Below are 24,280 nucleotides of genomic sequence, written 5' to 3' on the forward strand. Positions count from 1 at the left end.
TGAGAAAAGAAAAGTTTTTGAAATAATTTAAACAAAAAAAAAGAAATTAGTGGAAAATTTTCAAAGCGCTGAAGGCGGAAAGAACAGAAAAAAGTGAATATTTTTTAAGAAAAAATTTTTTTTTGCGAAAGGAAAATAAAATAAAATTAAAATAAGAGAAATAATCAAGAGAAAAGAAAATCCATGAAAAAAGATAAAAAGTAAAAATTTTTGAAAAAAAAACAAGGAAAATTTAAAAAGTGAAAATTTTTGAAAACTATTATTTTAATTAAATTGTGGAACAAAAACACAAACAAAAACAAACCAAAAAAAACAGAAAAAGTTTTGTGGAAACAAAAATTTTTAGAAAAAAGAAAAAATATATTTAAGAAAAGAATTTCTTTAAAAACGCAAAAAAAAAACACAACATCAACGCTACAGTAGAAACAACATTAACACTGGCTACACCAACAAGGAGGTACAACACAACATATCAACGAGAAACTTCTACAAAAAAAAGGAAACACACACATAAAACCAAGAAATGTCAGAGTGAGTACTTCTGTTACCCACTATATATCCTCATATATATTCCCTCCGTCTAAAAGGACGGACGCAAATTCTGTAAATTCCCCAATTATATACCCCTCCGATCTAAAGATCTGGACCCTGGTTATATAACCCACATCAAAAAGCCTAAACGGCAAAATATTTCATTTGCTTACTCACTGTTACCAACAGGTACAGTCCCTTCAAAAAACCCATATACATTTTTCAACAAATAAATTTACATTCCCGTACCAACGGAAAACCCACTGCCCGGTTCTATATAAAAGTATATACGTATATATGTAATATATGTATATACCCACTTAGTTCGGTAATCATCCACGAGCTATATATATATTTTTCCAGCGTGAAATTCACCGCTGCCCAATTTACCCACATATATGTACATATATTACATAAAATATATTTTACAAAAAACCCATAGCAACAAACTTTGCCAAATTTTTGTCACTTTTCCTAAAGTTTATTTTACCGGTGCACCCAAAATTAATTTTGCATACAAACCTACAATTATATGCACCCATAATACCCACACGCACTTGTATATCTTTTTGCATAAGCCAAAAACCCACCCTCAACAAAGTAATTGCATGACCATATGTAACTACATAATAGAAGGAAGCAACAAAAACATCATCGATCACTTATTTGCATACATTTACTTTGTCAATAAATCAAGTGCATTGGCACGGCAAAAAAAGGTATTGTTGGTACACCACAGTTTACCGGCACATATATTTTACCCACTTATATATATACATACATACGTACTATATACCCATATTACTTGTGCTCAGACGCGCTGAGACAAGTACATATAACAAAGCAAAAGCCGGTACACATTAGGCCGGTCTCAAAAAATAAAAAATAAAATCCCAATGAACACAAATATTATAATATTTATATTATTATATACCTACATTACTTGTACTCAGAAGCGCTGAGACAAGCCCGTATAAAGAACCAAGCGTACATTAGGCTGGGTTAAAAAAAAAAAAATTTTTTTGCCCTTTTCACAACATTTTTTTCGATTTTCACAGCTTAATAAAAGCTCCCAGTTTTTAGTAAACCAAACTAATTTATAATGCCGAAATCGTCGGACAAAACCCAAAAATTGACCACTGCAGACCAATGCCTGCAAAAATTCATATATGACGGCAACCAAGTAGAAGTTTACTGCTCAAGATGGTCACCCTCCCAAGCTACCGATTTATCAGAGTGTATGCTTAACAAGATACAGAAGATGCAGACAACAATCAACAACTGCATGTCAACCCTTAACACTCAAGGAATCCCGACAACGGACTGGGACCCGATCCTCGTTTATCTGTGCTCATCAAAGCTGCCCAGTGAAAGCCTTTCACTATGGGAACAATCCCTCAGCTCCCGGAAGGAGCTGCCCCTGTGGGAGGACATGAATAAATTCCTCACCAGTAGATACGAGGAAGTAGAAAGACTAAGTAACTACAGACCAGGCAAGGCGAAGCCCCAATTTTCGAGTTTAACACCACGAATGGTGAATCAAAAATCGACCCAACCCAATAATAATAAAACCCATGCATGTCATACGGAGTTCAATAAAACGGCTTCGTGTAGATTATGCAACCAATACCACGCAGTCAAATCTTGCGTAAAGTTTAGGAACTTATCGGTATCAGACCGAATCAAATTTGTGAGAGAAAATAGTTACTGTGAAAACTGTTTATCAACGTCACACCCCAAGGACGAATGTAAAAGTAGTTTCACGTGCGTTTATTGCCAAAACCGTCATCATTCACTACTGCATTTGCAGCCCAAACCCCAACAATCACAACCAAACCCCAGAGCTCAAAATGCCCAAGCCGGCACCCCTAGGAGAACGGACGACGAGCGAGCCTCAACATCGAAAGCCGCCGCAAGAGCCACCTCCTCCCTACAGTCTCAAGACAAAAACCCGGTTTCTTCACTCTTCTCGAGTAATCATGGAACCACCCTACTACCCACAGCAATAGTATCAGTATACTTTGCTGGCGAATTTCATAAACTTCGTGCTCTAATAGACCAAGGTTCACAAAAAAACCTTTGTATCATCCCGTATACAAAAGGTTCTTGGTCTGCCCACAAAAGAGTCTCTCCACCAGATATCTGGAATGGGTGGAACGGTTGTGAAAAATGCCAATAAAGTCTGCCAGATAACATTCTGTTCAGCAGACTTAACCCAAATGATAGACGCACAAGCAATAATTTTGCCAAAAATAACGAAGTTCTTGCCCACAGTCAGAGTTTCAAGCATCGATCTCGAAGAACTGTCCCATTTACCCTTAGCGGATCCACAGTATTCGATACCATCTAAAATCGATGTGGTAATCGGCAGCGATATCACCCCGCAAATCCTCACCGAAGGGCTCCTACGAAATGTGAGTGGAACATTACTTGCCCAAAACACAATATTCGGATGGATATTAAGCGGCCCTGTAGCTGAAAAGGTATCAAACTTCAGCACTCATGTCACGGAATGCACCGATGACCCCATCAATCAACTTCTGAGACAATTTTGGGAACAGGAAGAAGTTCACCAAACCCAACAACGATCAGCAGATGATGAATACTGCGAAGCACTCTACCGGACAACCACAATTCGTGAGGAAGATGGACGCTACAGAGTCAAACTACCCTTCAAATCGGAATTTCCAGCCAATCTGGCACTCGGTCATTCACGACCCGCAGCACAACAGCAGTATATCAGCATCGAACGAACCCTCGAAAGAAAACCCGAATTAAGAGACAAATATTTTGAAGTCCTTAATGAATATTTAACCATGGATCACATGGAACCCGCCTCCCAACAAGAGATAATTAGAGATGGTAAATATCTATCATTTTATCTACCCCATCATGCTGTCATAAAACCCGACAGCAAAACCACAAAAGTGCGAGTCGTCTTCAACGCATCAAAAATGTCGCATTCTGGCAACTCGTTGAACGACGTGCTTTATACAGGCCCCATACTACAAAATGACTTAATGCTCGTCATACTTAAATGGCGACTTTATAAGTTTGTCTTCAACGGCGATATTGAGAAAAGCCAAATACTCATCCATGAAGAAGATAAAGATTTTCATCGAATCGTTTTTCGGAAACACCCAACTCTGCCGATACAAGATTTTCGACTAAAAACAGTTACCTTTGGTGTAAATTGCGCGCCATATTTGGCGATTCGAACCCTACACCAACTCGCCCACGACTGTCAAGACGAATATCCGCTCGCTAAAAACATTTTATTAAACGAAACATATGTTGACGATATTTTGTCAGGCGGTCATAATATACAGTCCACTTTGAACACTATGACTCAAGTTATCGAAGCCTTAAAATCGGCAGGGTTCCCTTTGAGGAAGATGTCGGCAAATCACCCTGAAATTTTAAAACCCGTTCCCGACCCTGATTTGCTAGACGTCGACTTCCTTAAATTCCATGATTCGAGCTCCACAAAATCCCTTGGAATTCAGTGGAACGCGCTAACCGACACCTTCACCTACACGTATGATCCACCATCAGCAGAAAACACGACTACAAAAAGGCAGATTTTATCAGCAGTTGCAAAACTGTTTGACCCCGCAGGATGGCTTTCGCCAATAATGATTATTGCAAAAATGTTGCTGCAACAACTCTGGATGGAAGGAACGGATTGGGACGAGGACGTGAAGCCCGGAGCTCTCGAAAAATGGACCTCAATTTATGAAAATTTACCTGATATCAGAGACATTAAAATCCCTAGGTGGGTACAGTATTCCCCCGATAAACTAACCCAGCTGCATGGATTCTCAGATGCTTCAGAAAAAGCATTTTTGTGCCTGTATATATTTACGAGTACAAACCCATGAAAATAGTTTTTCATCCCATTTGCTAGCTGCTAAAAGCAAAGTAGCACCCCTCCAAACCGTGAGTCTTCCACGGTTGGAACTCTGCGGAGCAGTTTTACTCTCCAAGTTAGTGAAACAGCTGCGAAGTGAGCTGAATCTACCCCAACACGAACTCATTCTCTGGTGCGATTCTGCCATCGTACTGGCATGGTTAGAAAAACCACCCCATACCTGGAAAACGTATGTCGCCAACAGAACCTCTGAGATTCTCAAGAACGTCGACAACGCCACTTGGAGGCACGTTTCCAGTAAGGATAACCCAGCGGATTTGGGCACTCGAGGCTGCAAGCCTCAGGATTTAGTCCAATGTCCATTATGGTGGGAAGGACCTAATTGGCTTGTCAATCCAGCAAATTCATGGCCAAAGGATATATCTCACCACCCAACTTCCTCCGAGCAACGACATGTGGAAGTATTCCACACCCTGAAGGAAGAAAATATAGACATACTCGACCGTTTTTCGTCATTTTCTCGAGCGCTTAGAGTCGTGGCCTATATGTTGCGGTTTATCCGAAAAGCAAGAAAACTAGAAGTTCCAGCCACGCTCAACCTCACCAATGCCGAAGTGAATGATGCCAAAATCAAAATCATCACTCAAACTCAACGAAATTATTACGGAGATACGATAGAGCTGCTTCAAACAGCAGGACCCTTACCCAAAAAGAACACCCTTCGGACATTAAACCCCATGCTAGATGACTCAGGAATCATGCGAGTTTCTGGAAGATTAGCATATGCCACCTATAGCTTTAATGAGCGGCACCCAATTATCATACCCGAAAACTCTCGATTTTGTTCTCTTCTGTTAGACTTCCTCCATTCGAACCTGCTGCACGCCGACAAACAGCTGATGATCCGAATGGTACAGCAACAGTACTAAATTCCACGTTTGAAGCAAAAGGTCAAAAAGCTCGTCTTCCACTGCAAAACCTGCACCATCTATAAACAGCAGATGAAAACGCAGATAATGGCAGCCTTGCCACCCGAGAGGTCAACATATTCTCTACCCTTTCATACAACAGGAGTCGACTTTGCTGGACCATTTATGGTAAAAACTTCTCCCCTTCGCAGAGCTTCGTATGGGAAAGCTTACGTTTGTGTGTTCATCTGTTTTTCCACAAAGGCTGTTCATTTAGAAGTGTGTTCTGACCTCACCACCAACGCCTTCAACGCAGCCCTTGCCCGATTCACTGGCCGCCGTTGCCTACCCCATCAGATATTTTCTGACAACGGAAAGACGTTCGTCGGCGCACAACGCGTATTTCAAAGGGAATTCACCACATTTCTCAAGGAAGTCGCTACAGACGTCGCAGAAAAATATACAACTCACGGATTCTCATGGAAATTCATCCCACCATACGCTCCACACATGAGTGGTCTATGGGAAGCGGCCGTGAAAAGTTTCAAGATACACTTCACGAAGGTAGCAGGAAACCAGAAGTTTTCCTTCGAAGAGCTCACCACCCTCTTAGTACGCATAGAGGCGGTCCTCAACTCCCGACCTCTCTCTCCTATGTCCGAAGATCCAATGGATCCCCTAGTCCTAACCCCAGGGCATTTCCTACGAGGCGCGCCACTCTTGTCGTTACCGGAGCCAACTGCAGAGCATCTCACCTTGGTCAACAAATGGCAGAAACTGAAAGTGCTTCACCACCAATTCAGCACACGATGGAAGAGCGAGTATCTCAAAGAGCTGCATAAGCGGTACAAATGGAAATGCCCTCAACGCAATATTCAAGTTGGAGATTTAGTCGTGGTAAAGGATGAGTTACTACCCCCGAACGAATGGCGTTTGGGACGGGTAATCACTTTACACCCTGGATCGGATAACAATGTTCGAGTTGTGGAACTCAAAACCCAAAATGGACTAATAACCCGTAATATTGCCAAACTGTGCGTGTTACCAACTGCCTAGTAGTGCCAACCCTACCTCTGGTACCCTCTGCTTCATGCCCCTAGCAATCTGGAAAGAGATCCAAGCTACCCTCACCAACGTATTTTTCTAACCCATTTTTCTGAAAAATACGTATTTTTTCTTTTCTTGTCTTTACAGGACCCGCAGATGTACGGAGATGCCAAAATGTCGGCTATGTGGCCAGCGACATGCGCTAAGGCAGTGCCGGGCGTTCCTCTCGATGAAGCCGGAGGAGCGATACGAGTACGCGAGGAACCACCGGTACTGCATCAACTGTCTGGCAGTGTCGCACAGCACCGGGGCATGTGACTCACAATCCAGCTGCCGCAAATGCTCCCTCGGCCATCACACGCTCCTACACCGAGCTCGACGCACGCCCACCAACCAGCGTCGCACTGACAGCGGCCCACAGCGCGCAACAACAGCCCAACATCGCCAACGAGCAATTCAAAGCCGGTCGGCTAGACAGCGCGACGACAAACTTCGCAAATTAGTAGCCGAGGCACGAGCAGCCTTAGATAGGGTTGATGCCGCCCTGAACCCATCAACGCGTCGGACGGGGGGGGGGGGAGCATGTTGAAGACATGATCCAATTTTCGGACTAAGTCCGCCCATCTCCGTCTGGTAACACCCGGCCAGTGCGGCCAAGCGCAGGCAGTGCAGCTCAGCTGTGGCTTGCCAACCACCACCGCTCTCACTCTCATTTTTTTAGTTTAGTTAAAACTGCCCTCCATCGCGCACCGCGCAAGTCCGACCGTTCGCTCGACAATCGGAGTTTTTTCGCCCGCCATCGCACAAACCTTATTTTATTTTAAATAATAATTAAATTAACTTTGTTTATAGTTTTCAAGTTTGAATGGTGAATAAAACCTATCTTTTGAATTTAACTCCGTGCCCTTTTTATGAACATAGGTAGTGCTGTGTTAGTGCTAAAAGTTATACAAACAGACTCAAGACGCTTTATATGATTTTGAGAAACAGGGGACCAAAGGCATGAGCAATACTCGAGTATTGGACGAACAGCGAGTATTGATCATGGCATCGACCGCAGGGACAATGTCTTAGAACGTCAAGGCCTATCTGTCCGGTCAGGCGATGCAAACCTAGAAACCATCAACATCTACATCCCTCCTGCCACCTGTTGCCCCAGTGGATACCGCCCTAATATCAGGGCCTTACTCACTGGCAACAATCGCATTATCCTAGGTGATTTCAATGCCCATCATGATCTATGGCATTCAAACTTGCGGGCGGACAGTAGGGGTGAGATGTTGGCGGATCAAATAGAAGAAACGACGTTCTGCACAATAAACGGAGACGCCCCCACACGTATGGTAGGAAGCTGTCACAGCTCGCCAGATATCTCTATCGTGAGCGCAGAACTCGTAAACTGCATCAACTGGCAGCCGATGGTAACATTGGCATCCGACCACCTGCCCATACTTATTTCGCTTGATCGTACCGCCGACTTCCTCGTCACTGAAAAACGCACTTTCATAAACTTCAAAAAAGGAAAGTGGGAAGAATATAAATCCTTTACAGACAGCCGATTTGCTGCCCTCCCTATCCCGACTGATGCCCGCCAAGGGGAGCGTGCCTTCCGTAAGGTCATTAAATCCGCCTCGGCACATTTCATTCCCGCCGGGAGAATTCCCGAAATCCGGCCCACTTCCCGGCGGAGGCCGCAAACTTAGCGAGAGAACGTGACCTTATAAGACAGCTTGATCCAGGCGACCCCCAAATAAGGGATATATACCAACGCATCAGATTGCTTGTGGATGAACACAAGCGGGCGAAATGGGAGGAGCACCTAAGAGGTTGTAACCTCTCTACCGGTGTGGGTAAACTTTGGTCCACCGTAAAGTCCCTATCGAATCCGACTAAGCATCCTACGGTCGACAAAGATAGACGGAGAGCCAATAGACGCGCACATAAACACAAATTCAGCGCGTCACCAATCACCATCACCGCTAAAGAGGTTGAGGACGCCATTGGTCGTGCTAAACCATCCAAAGCAGTGGGCCCAGACGGCATAGCCATGCCGATGCTTAAAAGCCTAGGGAAAGAGGGTTTCAAATATTTAGCGCATGTCTTCAATCTGTCTCTTTCCACCTTTGTCATACCTGAGAAATGGAAAATGGCCAAGGTGGTCCCGCTACTAAAGCCTGGGAAACCAGCTAACATAGGTGAGTCGTATCGTCCGATATCTCTCCTATCGCCAGTGGCAAAGACGCTTGAAGCCATTTTGCTCCCTTATTTCCAAGCAAATTTGCAGCCAGCCCCTCATCAGCATGGCTTCAGAAAACTCCATAGCACTACCACCGCGCTAAATGCCATTAGCACCCAGATAAATTGCGGTTTAAATCAATACCCCTACTATAGAACAGTACTCGTAGCGCTAGACCTATCAAAAGCTTTCAATACGGTGAACCATGGCTCGTTAGTGCAGGACCTGGAAGGGTCTACCCTTCCCCCATGTCTTAAAAGGTGGACCGCAAATTATCTGGGTGGTCGGCAGGCATCGGTGCAATTTAGAAACAAAGCATCAAAACCAAGGAGAATTAAACAAGGGGTGCCACAGGGTGGTGTCCTATCCCCACTTTTGTTTAATTTCTACATATCTAAGCTACCTTCACCACCGGAAGGAGTCACAATCGTTTCCTACGCCGATGACTGCACAATAATGGCCACAGGCCCAGGCCCAAAGATCGATGCGCTATGCAATAAAATAAACGGCTACCTCCCTGATCTCTCCAGTTTTTTCGCCTCGCGAAACCTGGCATTATCACCGACTAAATCTTCCGCGACCTTATTTACAACATGGACGCCCCAAATGTCGACCATTTTGAACATCCACGTCGATGGCACTACGCTACCGACTGTCCTACACCCCAAAATCTTGGGTGTGACGTTTGATCAGGGTCTAAATTTTGGTGAGCATGCAGCCGCAATATGCCGAATATACCCGCGGTAGATTCAAGGGGCTGTGTAGCGCAACCCTGCAGGTTGCCAGCGCAACATATAGCTTCTCCAAACCCAATTGTCAACCTCACCTATCCGCGGCGAATCCTGTTTCACTAACAGACGAGGCTCTGGCGACCCTAAGCTCCTTATGGAACTTGGGGTTGGGGAGGGAGGGGATGGCCTGAAGGTTTAATGTGGCCACATAAATCGTTCCCGAGATGGTCGGGCCAGCACCTTAATGGTGCTGTGGTACCGGAGCGTACCGGATCAGTATCCGGCAAAGGACCATCACATCTATAACACTCCCCCAAGCCTTCGGGGAGCAACCTTATCGCTACAACAACAACAACAACAACATGTGTAAAGTGTCTTAGTGAGATACGGATCATCGAACTCTTTAGCCCATCTTTTAACGAACCCAAGTACTCCTAATGCTTTGTTGGCAATAGATGAAATATGCATGTTAAAACTCAGTATCGGATCAAAAAGAACACCTAGATCATTTACACTAGATATACGCTCCAAAGGGATACCATCTATTACATACGGTTTCAAAACTGGTTTCACTCGGTGAAATGTCATATGCTTACATTTAGAGCAATTTAAAGATAGTAAATTTGTTGTGCACCAACAATGGAACGAGTCTAAATCGGCTTGAAGACGATCCAAGGAACTCAAATCGGTAGGACAGTAAGTGTAGCAAAGTTTTACATTATGCGCATACATTACAATATAGGAATGTAATATTATCTGTGGCAAATCTTTTATGAATAGGGTAAAGAGCAAAGGGCATAGATGACTTCCCTGAAGTACCCCGGAGGAAACTCCGAACGATTACGAGAGATTACACTTGAAAAGAACTTTTTGGGTCCGGTTAGGAAGATAGCTTTTCAGCCACATTGATAGGTCAAGCGGAAAGCCCAGTAAATCAAGCTTATGAATAAGTAACTCATGGTTGACGGTATCGAATGCTTTGCTGAAATCAGTATAGATGACATCCGTTTGCTTGTTCGCTAAAAATCCTTCCATAACTAACGAGGTAAATACTAGCAAGTTTGTAGTGGTTGACCTTTCACGAATGAAGCCGTGTTGGAATGGAGATACAAAGGAAGAGCACTGATATTGAAGTTGACTGGTAACAATGAAATGAAAATACATACATACATCCATATATATGTACCTAAAAATGTACTCCCGAAGTTAAATAAAGCTAGCAATGCTATGTATGTATGTACGTATGTACATATGAAATGCATAATGCCCACTCAACGCAGGTTTGCTCGCACAGTTAACAGCGAACAAACACATGCACTGAATTGGTAAAAATGTTACTTTTGCCTAAACAATCCGTTTTTAATTTATAGCTGTGTAAACAAAAATTTTATGATTTTGTACAACATTTTGGCAACACCCCTATTATAATATATACCATCAAATTATATTGAAAATGTCCATCTCAAGTTTCTAATACTAGGTTCAAACACACACCAAATTGGCAATTTATACTATTTGGGCAATTTATTACGCAATTTGCCATATAATAAATTGTAATAATAAATTGCCAATTTAAAAAAAATTGCGTAATAAATTGCTTCAAACTGCAAATGCAACATTGTAAAGTGTGTTTATTGAGTATATTAAAAGTCAGTTTCGCATGGCTGAACTATATGGTTGGCTCATCTCATCAGCTGATTTTATGTCTTTCATTTCACTGGAGTAGGGACTGTCAAAAGAAGATGGCAAAATCAAAATGAAGCCAAAACATTGAACACATTTTCTTACAACACACATACATTTCAAAGTTTTATGTTTTCATTTCATTCCATGCACCTAATACCAACACGCACATTTTGACAGTCTCAACAAAGATATGTTCTTACTGTAGAGATGAGCCAACCAGCTATCAAATTACTATTGTGTAAGCTAAATAGAGTTGTATGAACACCACTCAAGTTAAATCGAAATAGCCTCAATTTATTTTTCTGTTTGAACATAGTATAAGTTTTCAAATGCAAAAAACAGTTTTAAAATCGTTCTGTGTGAAGTGATGGGCGTACAATAACATTTAGCAACTTTTTTTATAATATTTAAAGATATAGATATATCGCATTTGTGACATGGTTTAAAATTCTAGTTAATAGTTTGATAATTTGTTTTAACTTTTTGAGTAAAATTTTAAAAAGCGATTCGGGGAAAAAGAGTGAAAAAACAAGTAAGGAAGTCTAAGTTCGGGTGAACCCGAACATTACATACCCAGCTGTACACTTGAAATGCTGTTGTTGTTTGTTTTGTGTGCTTAATAGTGTTACAAGGCTGCGCAATAATACATATACATATGGTTCTGTTCTGAACTAATTTTCGTTTAAAAGAAACAAAAAGGATACAGAGGCTAACACCAATGACCTTGAGCGGGATTCAAGGGGTTGTGTAGCGCAATATATAGCTTCTCCAACCCAATTGTCAACCTCACCTTCGAGCGGCGAATCCCGTTTCACTAACAGACGAGGCTCTGGCGACCCCAAGCTCCTCATGGAACTTGGGGGTGGGGAGGGAGGGATGGCCTGAAGGTTCAATGTGGCCATATAAATCGTTCCCGAGATGGTCGGGCCAGCACCTTAATGGTGCTGTGTTACCGGAGCGTATCGGATCTGTATCCGACAAAGGACCATCACATCGATAACACTCCCCAAAGCCTTCGCGGAGTAACCTAATCGCTACAAAAACAACAACAACAACAACAGCGGGTAATAATGCAGTTTTCCTTCAGATATGTGGATTTCCCTACTTTTTATTTCAAATAAAGATATAACAGAACAATAAACATAAACACACAAGTGTCATTGTACTAAAAAGCGTTATTACAAAAAAAAAAAAGGGCAGGGTTATTAACGAAATTTTCCAACTTTTACTAGAAATAGCTGAAATTATCTGCATCTACGCCCTTTTATAAAATCGATTTACTTTTTTTTACTACCGACTGTTTTCTTTATTTATTGCAAATTTGTTTTTGGTTTCGGGTTTACAGTCCAATAAATCAGAAAAACGCCTTTTTTATTTTTTCGCCAACGTTTCGACCTTTTATTTTGGTCTTCTTCAGGGCTCAAAATTACTTCGTTCTTCCTTGTCCAGTTGTTTTGTATAAATAACAAGTAAGGAAGGTTAAGTTCGGGTGTAACCGAACATTACATACTCAGTTGAGAGCTATGGTGGCAACATAAGGGAAAATAACCATGTAGGAAAATGAACCGAGGGTAACCCTGGAATGTGTTTGTATGACATGTGATGAACGGTATTAAAAAGCATTTTAAGAGGGAGTGGACCATAATTCTATAAGTGGACACTATTTAGGGATATCGCCATAAAGGTGGATCAGGATTGACTCTAGAATTTGTTTGTACGATATGGGAATCAAATGAAAGGGGTTAATGAGCATTTTAAAAGGGAGTGGGCCTTAGTTCTATAGGTGAACGCCTTTTCGAGATATCGCCATAAAGGTGGACCAGGGGTGACTCTAGAATGCGTTTGTACAATATGGGTATCAAACGAAAGGTGTTAATGAGTATTTCAAAAGGGCGTGGGGCTTAGTTCTATAGGTGGACGCCTTTTCGAGATATCGCCATAAAGGTGGACCAGGGGTGACTCTAGAATGTGTTTGTATGATATCGGTATCAAATTAAAGGTATTAATGAGGGTTTTAAAAGGGAGTGGTGGTCGCCTTTTCGAGATATCGGCATAAAGGTGGACCAGGGGTAACTCTAGAATTCGCTTGTACAATATGGGTATTAAACGAAAGGTGTTAATGAGTATTTTAAAAGGGCGTGGGGCTTAGTTCTATAGGTGGACGCCTTTTCGAGATATCGCCATAAAGGTGGACCAGGGGTGACTCTAGAATGTGTTTGTACGATATGGGTATCAAATTTAAGGTATTAATGTGGCTTTTAAAAGGGAGTGGTGGTAGTTGTATATGTGAAGGCGATTTCCAGATATCGACCAAAATGTGGACCAGGGTGACCCAGAACATCATCTGTTGGATACCGCCAATTAATATGGTAGGTGTCACACCCATTTTACAAAATTTTTTTCTAAAGTTATATTTTGCGTCAATAAACTAATCCAAATACCATGTTTCATCCCTTTTTTCGTATTTGGTATAGAATTATGGCATTTCGTATTCGTATTTGGTATAGAATTATGGCATAGAAAAAGTGGGCCATTTCGGCCATTTTTTATACCAATACAAAGTGAGTTCAGATAAGTACGCGAACTGAGTTTAATAAAGATATATCGATTTTTGCTCAAGTTATCGTATTAACGGCGGAGCGAAAGGACAGACGGTCGACTGTGTATACAAATTGGGCGTGGCTTCATCCGATTTCGCCCTTTCTAACAGAACTAAGTTATCGTCCCAGAAGCTAAGCCCCTACCAAATTTCACAAGGATTGGTAAATTTTTGTTCGACTTATGGCATTAAAAGTATCCTAGACAAATTAAATGAAAAAGGGCGGAGCCACGCACATTTTGAAATTTTCTTTTAATTTTTCATTTTGTTGCACCATATCATTACTGGAGTTGAATGTTGACATAATTTACTTATATACTGTAAAGATATTAAATTTTTTGTTAAAATTTGACTTATAAAAAAATTTTTAAAAGTGGGCGTGGTCGTTCTCCGTTTTTGCTAATTTTTATTAAGCATATATATAGTAATAGGAGTAACGTTCCTGCCAAATTTCATCATGATATCTTCAAGGACTGCCAAATTACAGCTTGCAAAATTTTAAATTACCTTCTTTTAAAAGTGGGCGGTGCCACGCCCATTGTCCAAAATTTTACTAATTTTCTGTTCTGCGTCATAAGGTTAACCCACCTACCAAGTTTCATCGCTTTATTCGTCTTTGGTAAAGAATTATCTCACTTTTTCGGTTTTTCGAAATTTGCGATATCGAAAAAGTGGGCGTGGTTATAGTCCGGTATTGTTCATTTTAAATAGTGATCTGAGATGAGTGCTCAGGAACGTACATACGAAATTTCATCGAGATACCTCAAAATTTACTCAAGTTATCGTGTTAGCGGACGGGCGGACGGACATGGCTCAATCAAATTTTTTTTCGATCCTGATGATTTTGATATATGGAAGTCTATATCTATCTCGATTCCTTTATACCTGTACAACCAACCATTATCCAATCAAAGTTAATATACTCTGTGAGCTCTGCTCAACTGAGTATAATAATAAAGGTTTCAAGAAAAATCGATGGCAACATTTCGGATTTTCCAAATAGCTCTAAATATCTCAATCATGCCCCTCTCCAGAAAAATGTTTGTTCTGAAAAGTCCCTAACCTATGTTCAATGTTTCAGGTTTCTAGGTTATCACAAAGTAAGTTAAAACTCGAAAGCAAACTCTCCAAATTTGGACGATCTCTGCGCCACCTATATAAAGTTTGTTTCCCTCATACTGCATTGTCATCGGGGTCTTAAGCGTGTTCCAAATTTCAACTCTCTAGCTCCTCGGAAAGTTACTTTAAAATGGATTGCAAGATTCTCCAATATTGTACAGCAATTCACAGACAATCATGAAACGAAACTACTTTAAAAGAATTAGTAAATAAAAGAATGATCTCACAGTTTCGATTTGGTAATGTGGTGAAATGAAAGTCGTGTAATATTAAATGGGAACTGTGGGCATCCTAGCTGAAATTTGTTATTCTGGCGAAGGAAACGTCTATATTCAGAGATACTTATGTACAGATATCTAAGTTAGTTTGTATTTATACTATATTAATTTAATAAAGTATATTTATTTGAAATAGGTAATCGATACGCACTGATGCAAGCCAAGGCCATGATGTATTATATGCTTTTGGATTTCAAAATTGAACGTACTTCGAAAACAGTGGAGAATATTATGGATGATATACGTGGATTCCAAGTTAATCCAATTGGAGGATTTTGGGTGCGCCTTGTACCCCGCAAATAGTGGTGGTGTATATTAAGTTAAATGTGCAAATATGTAACAATGTATATTTATGTAGTCAGTTTTATTACTTAAGAAAAAAAAATACATTCTGTGTAAATACATACATACACACATATACTTATGTAGTGACTACCCAAATCGAACCATGCCGCAATATGTGGCAACATCATAGAACAACTCAGTTTTAGCAACTACAGCCAACGTCTAGTTATACTTTGAATTTCAACGCATATATAATTTGGGACTTTCCCTTTTGGGATACGACATTGTTCTTCTTAGTTTTAGTTTTAGTTTGAGTTTTATTTGAGTTAATAAATAAAGAATAATAAACATAACATTCTATAAGTGGTGACCCCGACGACAACAGAATAGTACAACCAAATATTTTACGGTCGTTGCCGAAATCGATTCAGCAGTACTGGCACATACCAGCGACATTATTTCCTCGCCACCCATTGCAAACCAAGTGACGATGTAACAGCAGCCATGTCAGAGTTGGTGGATAGGCTAGATCGTTTAGAGAAGCGGGAGGTAACGTATAAACAGCAACGGATCGGAGGCCTCGGCAACAAGCACGACCGACCAGCTCACGCAGTGAGGACACACGGGATACAAACCGCGATATCTGTTAGTATCATCATATTTTCGGCAAGAACGCAACACAGTGTCGCCACCATGCGCTTTCACAACAAAGATTTCGGAAAACTAGTCAGCCCTCCGTACAAAACGGCTATGTCGGAGGAGGATATGAAATCCAACCGCCTTTACATTTGAGACAGAACTTCTTCAATGAAATTTCTCGTCGACACGGGCGCCGAAGTTTCGGTTGTATCCAAACGTCACGGTGAGAGTATGCAACCAAACGCAGTGATACTGGTTGCTGCGAACAATACTATAATTAATACATTCGGCAAACGACAGATAACATTCGATCTCGGCCTACGACGGCAATTTAAGTGGTGTTTCATAATCGCCGACGTTGCGCATCCTATAATAGGTGCGGATTTCCTAAGACACTACGACGTGTTGGTGGATTTAAAAAACAAAGCAAAGAATCGATAACGCATACGCATACGCAAAAGCAATTGCAAACACAAACCGAGGAATTATTTTCAAACAACCAACATAATTGTTTAGGAGAACTACGACGGCATTTCGAGACCGTTCGACCATTACAATACAAACGTCACAGTATGGTAAACCTGCGGTATTTGTTCCCAAGGATCTGCACTTTTGTAGCCATGTTTTTCTACGCGACGATACAATTAAAAAGCCGTTGAAAGCACCTTACAACGGGCCATATCTGGTTGTTAACAAATACCCCAAGACATACACGATAATGATTGAGATGAATTAGCAGCAATAACACAAGCCACAAGTATTGATGACAGCACATCGGCGGATTTTCTGGAAAGAGGGTGGTGAAGTGACTACCCAAATCGAACCCTGCCGCAATATTTGGCAACATCATAGAACAGAAGAGTTTTAGCAACTACAGCCAACATCTAGTTATACTTTGAATTTCAACGCATATATAATTTGGGACTTTCCCTTTTAAGATACGACATTGTTCTTCTTATTTTTAGTTTTAGTTTTCGTTTGAGTTTTATTTGAGTTAATAAATATAGAGTAATAAACATAACATTGTATACTTACATATGTAAGTACATATTCGAGATAAAAGTGTAATCACCCTATAGTTAAAGCAACCAGTTGTTAATTGGTTTGATACTAGTTTGCCTTTCATTGCAACTAGGTTTACTTATCAGCATCATATCGCACACCAGGGGCCGAATCGTAACATATGATCCGTGATCGAATGCCGTTTTTTAAATCACAATAGCTCCGAAATAATGTATCGGACTAATAAACTATGTGAACTAGGGACAACGCGTACTCACTAGATCCATAATATACTATTATTTTTTAAATAGTTCGATAGCCCAATTTTTTTCGCCTCAGTGAAAATAGTTCTCGATCCGTGATCGTATGTTACGATTCTACAGCAGGTCAATAGGGAGCTAACTTAAAATTCTGAAAATTTGAAGTAATACGTACCGTCGGACTTCCCAATTAAATCCCTACCGAACTGTATTTCGATATCGATTTACGAATACCATCACTAATCAACGATGTTAGGAGTGTCATCCTTTGGACTTCTTTGCCTAAGTCGCATATAAATTTTGCCTGTACTTCAGGATATTTTGCCAAGCTGCGTGTACAATATATCCTCCGCCTGCTTGTTTATTTGGAAGGCGTACAACTGACCATGCTTCGTAGGCCGAGATACAGTAAGAAACTTCCAATCCTGTGTCGGTATATTCGGATTCTGCGTATCCTACGACTTCACTACCATGGTATCCATACTCTTCGTACCGTGAGGATCTGCGCTTTATCCACCACCTTAAACCGCGCTTTCGTGCCTTGCCTTTCGAGGTTTGGAACCACTTCCTCCAGCCACCGCAAGCTCGCGATATTGTCGCACGCTATCATCTTCACACCATTCCATATGGGGTACTTCTTGAAGAGTATTTATATAGAAAATATTGAAGGCAGAAGAGAACGTAAAGAAAAGAAAAGAAATAAAAGAAAAGAAAAGAAAAGAAAAGAAAAGAAAAGAAAAGAAAAGAAAAGAAAAGAAAAGAAAAGAAAAGAAAAGAAAAGAAAAGAAAAGAAAAGAAAAGAAAAGAAAAGAAAAGAAATAAAAGAAAAGAAAAGAAAAGTAAAGAAAAGAAAAGAAAAGAAAGGAGAAGAAAAGAAAACAAAGGAAAAGAAAAATTTCAGTAAATTAAACGCTAACTGGCAAACGAAAAAATGTATGAATATTAATAAATTTATAAATGGTTGGACAAGTTAAAGAGTTTTTTAAATATTCGGTAACTAATTTTTTGCTAACGTTCGTGCTATTATTTATAGAACTAGAATAGAATTCAAATTGCTGAAAAACAATTATAATGTAGACGAGTACTAATAGCTAGGGAAGATCAAGTCACAAGAACCTTCAGATCTCGGAAACTCCAACTGTGGTGTAATAATTGTGTGCCATCATCACTCCATTTTGTTATGAAACGCGTTTTTTGGGATGTTCGAGAATATGGGAACTAGTGCGTTTTGGTATGGAACTCCTCATACGAAAACGAAATAAAAAAACTAATATAATTTTGTCCCAGTTTTATAGTTGCATGTTATTATTATTTCGTGGACTGTATTTTTTCTGATCGGCCTAATGTACATAACAATACATGCATTTGTATGTATGTAGATTATTATTAAATTGATCAATGTCGCTCGCTATTAAAAGTGAATTTTAGTAAAGTGAAAACAATATAAAGCGATTGAACGTAATTTATTTTATATACCAACGTGTACGGAATAAATTGTGAAATTAACCATATCAAACACATTTAACTGCAACTTTTTTTTACATATTTATGTATAAAAGTACATACATATGTATACACCGGCAAGTGATTTAATTGTAAACAAAAACAATGCCTTATTACTTGGAATTCATAACACTTTTATGATTATTGCATTTCTATTGTACAAATGGAGCGTTGCCAAATATGACATTCTCCAGGAACGTGGAATTGCTCATGAAAAATCTTTTCCGTTAATTAGAAATTTGAGTCTATACTTATTGCTGGGGAAAACATCGTTCTTAAAATCAGTTATTGACAAATACGAGACTTATAAAAATGGGTGAGATTTACACGATTTAATTTAAATTTTTTTTGTTTTTTTATAATTTTAACTAAAATGCACATTAGAGCGGATCATAAAAAACTAATGAAAATGGAAGGAATTCCCTAAAATCTAATACGTTGTAATGATTTTAAAAATGGGCGAAAATTATGTCCTCAACACCCCGTAAAAGCAATGAAACTCGGTTTTCCAATAGTTTCATTATTTGATATTTTCTTTGAATGAAAGCATTCATCCAAAACACTATTTGTCTATAAAAGTACTTAACGTAGTTTGCGAACTGCAATATTTATAAATTGCATTCCTAACAGCTACACAGTTTAATTACATTTTTTTTTTTATATTACTTTCTCAATTTTTAAGAAAATCATTCCGTTAACCATATATATATATAATATATTTAATTTTGAAGAAAATGACTTGTCCAGTTTTAGGGTAGGATTTCTATGGCTAAATATCACATACCATTTTTTCCTATTTTAATAGCTATTTTCCTCGCTTTTAAGGAACTATTTTTTGAGTGGATGTGCTATTAAATTTCAGCACAAAGGACCTGGAATCCTGCTTCATTGCCACAAGAAAGCGTCATAAGTCTGGTAAGTGAAAAAAGTGGCAAAGTGCGGCCCGCCATGTTCTTAGACTTAGCTTTCATATAACGAGATTATCTTCAATACAATAAAACGTGCGTGAAACGTATTTATGTCTGTCAAGTTTTAAATTTCTTGAATTTATTTTTATAATGTGAAGAATGAAAATTTTGGTTACACAGAATCGTCACATGCATCTGAATGCATTTTTTGATTGAAGACCTGGGAACTGAAGTATTTGTAGATTTTAGATGTATTTTTTTTATTTTCTTCAATGTAATGTTATGACAACAAACACAGGCATTATCTAAAGAAAGTATACAAACGTGGAAAGTAACAATATTACATCTACTTAAGGTTATCTGGGTGACACAATGGAACAATTTTTTTTGTAAATGATATGATATACCTTCCAATTGAATGAAAAAGAAAAACAAAACTCTTACAACAAAAAATGATATGTACGCTAACAAGCAATGCTGTCACCTCCGATACAATTTTTTTCTATTACACCAAATTAGCGACTTTGAGCATATTTTAGTACTAATGGTCCATATTCATATGTTTTCTGTGTAGGTTCTCCCCTAGATGCTCGATGGGTTGAGGTGCAATTACTGCGGAGGGTGATCTAACTGCTTGGGACGTGATAGAGTATTCGTTCTTTGCTAAAACACTCATGAATTAAATAAATAAATAAATAAATGATTGATCCAAACTCAACTTTTCGGCACACAATTATTCTTTAATCACAATAGCTCAGAAATGGCGAATATCTTTCACCGCGTTTAATGTTTTAATTGGTGAATGAATGTGTTTTAGAAGCAATTAAAAACTTGTCTCATGAGGCCCAAGCTTCTGTTAATAATGAAATTGAAATAGAAATGAAAGATTTCTCAACACGATTCACAAATGATGCCATTGCGTCCACAGTTTTTGGAATAAACGTCAATTCTTTCAAAGATAGAAACAAATAATTCTTTGGAACCGGGAAAACTTTTATTGAGATCTCCGGTTTTATTCCAAAAATTCCGAAAGTAAGTTGAATAATTAGAGAGATTCGCTAAGACAGTGGCAAAAATTGTGAGAAAAATTGATTATTATTTTCGTGAGTAATCTAAGAGAATTGATTGAAATACCGTTATCTCAGGGTTGCATTTTTATTTCATACAATTCGTACACCGTTGCAAGATTTAGCGAATCCCACTAATGTTTTCATTAACTTTTAAAAAGTATTTGTTGTTTTTAGTTTCTGCATATATCGAATATCGCAAAGAGCATAAAATTATACAACACGATATGATAAATCTTCTAGAGCAAATCTAATTTAGAAAGTGAGCATGCAGAATTCGCAGATAACGATATTTTGGGTCGATCTATTCTTTTTTCTTTGCTGGGTTCGATATTGTGCCTTCTTGTTTGTGTTTTACTGCACACGAATTACTTGAGACTTTACGATGAGATTTTAGAAACACAAACATCATTAAAAAGTGAATCGTTGAGTTACGACATCCTCATGAAAATGCCAGTTTTGGACATGGTAATATCTGAATCCTTATGTAAATGCCCCCTGTGATTTTTACCGAGCGCCTTTATACGGCTGACTATGATCTGAAAGATGAAGAGGGGAACCTGGTTGTAGAAATCAAGAAAGGTGATAACGTATTTATACCAAAAATCGGTTTTCATAACGATCTTTTGTATTATACTAGAATAGTGGTGAGATATTAACGAAAATTGTGGTATATCACTAACTTTCGCTACCTAACAAGATATCTATGTGTAGCTTTTTATGTACATACATATTAAAGTGCTTTGGGAAAAGTTGGTTGGCAATCACCGACCGACCTACAATTTGTAATATCTACCGATTTCTTTTTTCTGTGTATGGCTGCGGTAAACTCCTTGCCAACGACCAAGATCGATAAGGCGGTTAAGCGCCAATTCATAACGAATAATGATTCAAACTCGAAAGAACATGTTACTCAGTAAAATCATTCAAATTAAGAATACAATTTTTTTAAGGCGACTAAAAGAGATTAATAAAGAGGTTGGCTTTGAAAACGTTCATTTCAAAAATAGAGTTAAAATTTGCTGACTTCGCTTAACCCCTTCGGGGAGCTCCTTTTACTTTCTTCCTAGCGGGAAATTTCTTTGTGATCCTCCAGCTTGCCCGTGTGTTATAAATGCCTAATTAAGTGAAGTCAGTCAAATAATTAATTGATTTTCGAAATCAACAACCGATTCCACATAAAAACATGATTTTACCACAAAGCGCAGAGTATAACAAATAAGTAAGGCTAAGTTCGGGTGTAACCGAACATTACATACTCAGCTGCCAAATTACAGCTTGAAAAACTTTTAAACTACCTTCTTGTAAAAGTGGGCGGTGCCACGCCCTTTGTCCAAAATTTTATTAATTTTCTATTCTCCGTTCATTTTATAGCGATCTGAGATGAGTGCCCAGGAACCTACATACCGAGTTTCATTAAGATACCTCAAAATTTACTCAAGTTATCGTGTTTACGGGCAGACGAACGGACGGACGGACCGACGGACATGGCTAAATGAATTTCTTTTTTCGCCCAGATCATTTATAGAAGTCTATATCTATATCGATTAGTTTACGCCGTTACGGGGTACCGTTATGCGAACAAAATTAATATACTCTGTGAGCTCTGCTCAGCTGAGTATAATTAAAAAGTGTACAAAAATATTAAGATTTGTGAGCCTTTGTGTTTAAATGTTCATCATACGCCCTGTTAGCCAAATTAAAGTACCTTATAATAGCATATTTTCAGTATATGTACAGAACACAAGAGCATTGTAACTTTGATTGGATAACGGCGGTATATAATAGCATGAAGGAATCGAGATAGATCTGGACTTCTTTATATGAAAATCAGTGTTTGCATGTGCTACTCCAGAGTAGCAATAGCAACAAAAAATATGCATTGCTATTGCTCGAAATTGGGTCTCGACCCAGAATAGATTGCTATTGAAAATGGGCGAAGTCGATAGGTTCGATATCGAAAATTTAGAAAAATAGAAATATGGTTTACTTTAATACCAAAGACCAATGAATTAATTTAAATTGGTGAATGGCTTTACTTCATGACGAAAAATTCAAATTTGGTAAAATTATGGAAAAATGGTCGTGGAACCGCCCACATTGCAAAGAAAGTTTCCAAGGTTCGATTCGAGCTCAAGGCTAGAACAATAATTTTTTTAATGAAAATTATTGTGTTTTTTTTCATAATTGAGCTATGCAGCTATGGCAGGTTGTCTGAAAAATTTTCTACTTCATCCACAAACATTCATTCCAAAAACAAGACAATTATAGAAAAATAAAAAATAAAAAAAAAACAATAATTATCATTAAAAAAATTATTATTCTGGCCTTGAGCTGGAATCGAAACTTCAATCCTTTAACAAAATTGAAAATGTAAAAGTTTTACAAGCCATAAATCAAACTATTACTTGACTTTGGTATTTAAATGTAGATACTTTTAAATCACAACATAAAATAATATTAAGAAAATCTTACCCATGTGGCACGTCGGTTTTTCAAATATAGGTTAAGAAAATAGCTCGAACTTTTCTATACAATGACAATCCGTCTTATTCCATGTACAATAAGCAGAGCACAACTTCTAGATGTGGATTGTACGTGACAATCTAAAATCGCCCAGGGTTAAAACCCCAATACAACTGGTTAGTAGCTCCATCAAATACTCAATGTAAGATTATTCCTTCAGTGCAGCAACTTATTTCTTCTTTTTATAGTAAAGCAAATATCCCCTAAAAATTAAAAAGCAGTTAGCATAAATTACAGTTTTTTGGAAACTGTTAATAGCAAGAAGGTAGTTCACGTAATGGAACAAGTCTTAAGCGGATATAGCTTCCAAATATTAGTGGGACTCGTTGGAATATATGAATTTATAAGGTGTAAAGTTATATCCGATTACACACACTGTTAAATGAACCTAACAATATTGATGATAAACTAAATTACCAAAAAAAAATTTGATTATTCCACATATTGAAAAATGCCACGATGAAGTGAAAAATCAAAAGTAAAACGTCTTTACAAAGATATTCTTGTAAATGACTTGCTGATGTAGAGATTTTTGTAGAAAATGACAGCTGTTATGTCTGCAGGGCTCCATTCCTTTGAGCTTGCCGCGTTTTCGCGATGAAATGTGCGCGTAAATTTATACAAATAAATGATTTATCATACAAAATTTTACAGTTCATTTACGCACTAGATAAATGTATACGTTTACGCACTTTATCAGGCATTTATAAAGTTTTATGAGTCCCAGGATTGTCTTATGCCCGGTTTTTCAGTGTAAGTTTAAACTCCAGCCACAGTTGACTAGACCTTGACTAACTTTACCACTTTGTTCGATAACAAAAAATGTTGCTGCTTATCTCAGCTTAAGCGGCCGAAGTGGCAGCGTTAAATTCTAGTCAACTTTATTTGGAGTTTAAATTCGCACTGAAAAACCGGACCTTAGATTCTTATCCAAAAGCAAAATTTAACATACTTTATTTCAAAGTTCTACGCATACGAAGTAGCGGTATAGAATAAAAAAATGTTAAGTTAAAAATATATAACTCCTTTTGTAACCCACATACGTTATGTACTGAATACATACTTTTTCATAAATATTTTGTGC

The 24,280-nt window shown here is 38.7% G+C and overlaps 2 protein-coding genes and 1 pseudogene across 9 annotated transcripts in view; 2 read left to right on the forward strand and 1 right to left on the reverse strand.

The window, feature by feature from the left end:
* LOC137244514 (cytochrome P450 9b2-like) overlaps window positions 1-15,447 on the forward strand; it is a 67,587-nt gene extending 52,140 nt beyond the window's left edge. The window contains exon 4 of the mRNA XM_067773589.1: window positions 15,143-15,447. Within this exon, the coding sequence (XP_067629690.1) occupies window positions 15,143-15,309 (167 nt within the window). The 3' untranslated portion in view covers window positions 15,310-15,447. The remainder of the gene's footprint in view (window positions 1-15,142) is intronic.
* LOC137244515 (uncharacterized) overlaps window positions 1-24,280 on the reverse strand; it is a 304,677-nt gene that overhangs the window by 198,647 nt on the left and 81,750 nt on the right. For 5 of the 8 annotated variants that reach the window (XR_010951070.1, XR_010951074.1, XR_010951069.1 and 2 more), the window contains exon 2: window positions 23,146-23,399. The exons of the other annotated variants lie outside the window; for them this stretch is intronic. Coding sequence is in view for 2 of the 5 variants with exons in the window: in XM_067773590.1 (XP_067629691.1) it covers window positions 23,146-23,149 (4 nt within the window). In the remaining 3 variants the exon portion in view is untranslated. The remainder of the gene's footprint in view (window positions 1-23,145; window positions 23,400-24,280) is intronic. 8 annotated transcript variants of the gene reach the window in all.
* On the forward strand, window positions 15,790-21,488 carry LOC137243421 (probable cytochrome P450 9h1; annotated as a pseudogene).

Source organism: Eurosta solidaginis, chromosome 3, assembly GCF_040869045.1.
Source record: "Eurosta solidaginis isolate ZX-2024a chromosome 3, ASM4086904v1, whole genome shotgun sequence".
Lineage (NCBI taxonomy): Eukaryota > Metazoa > Arthropoda > Insecta > Diptera > Tephritidae > Eurosta > Eurosta solidaginis.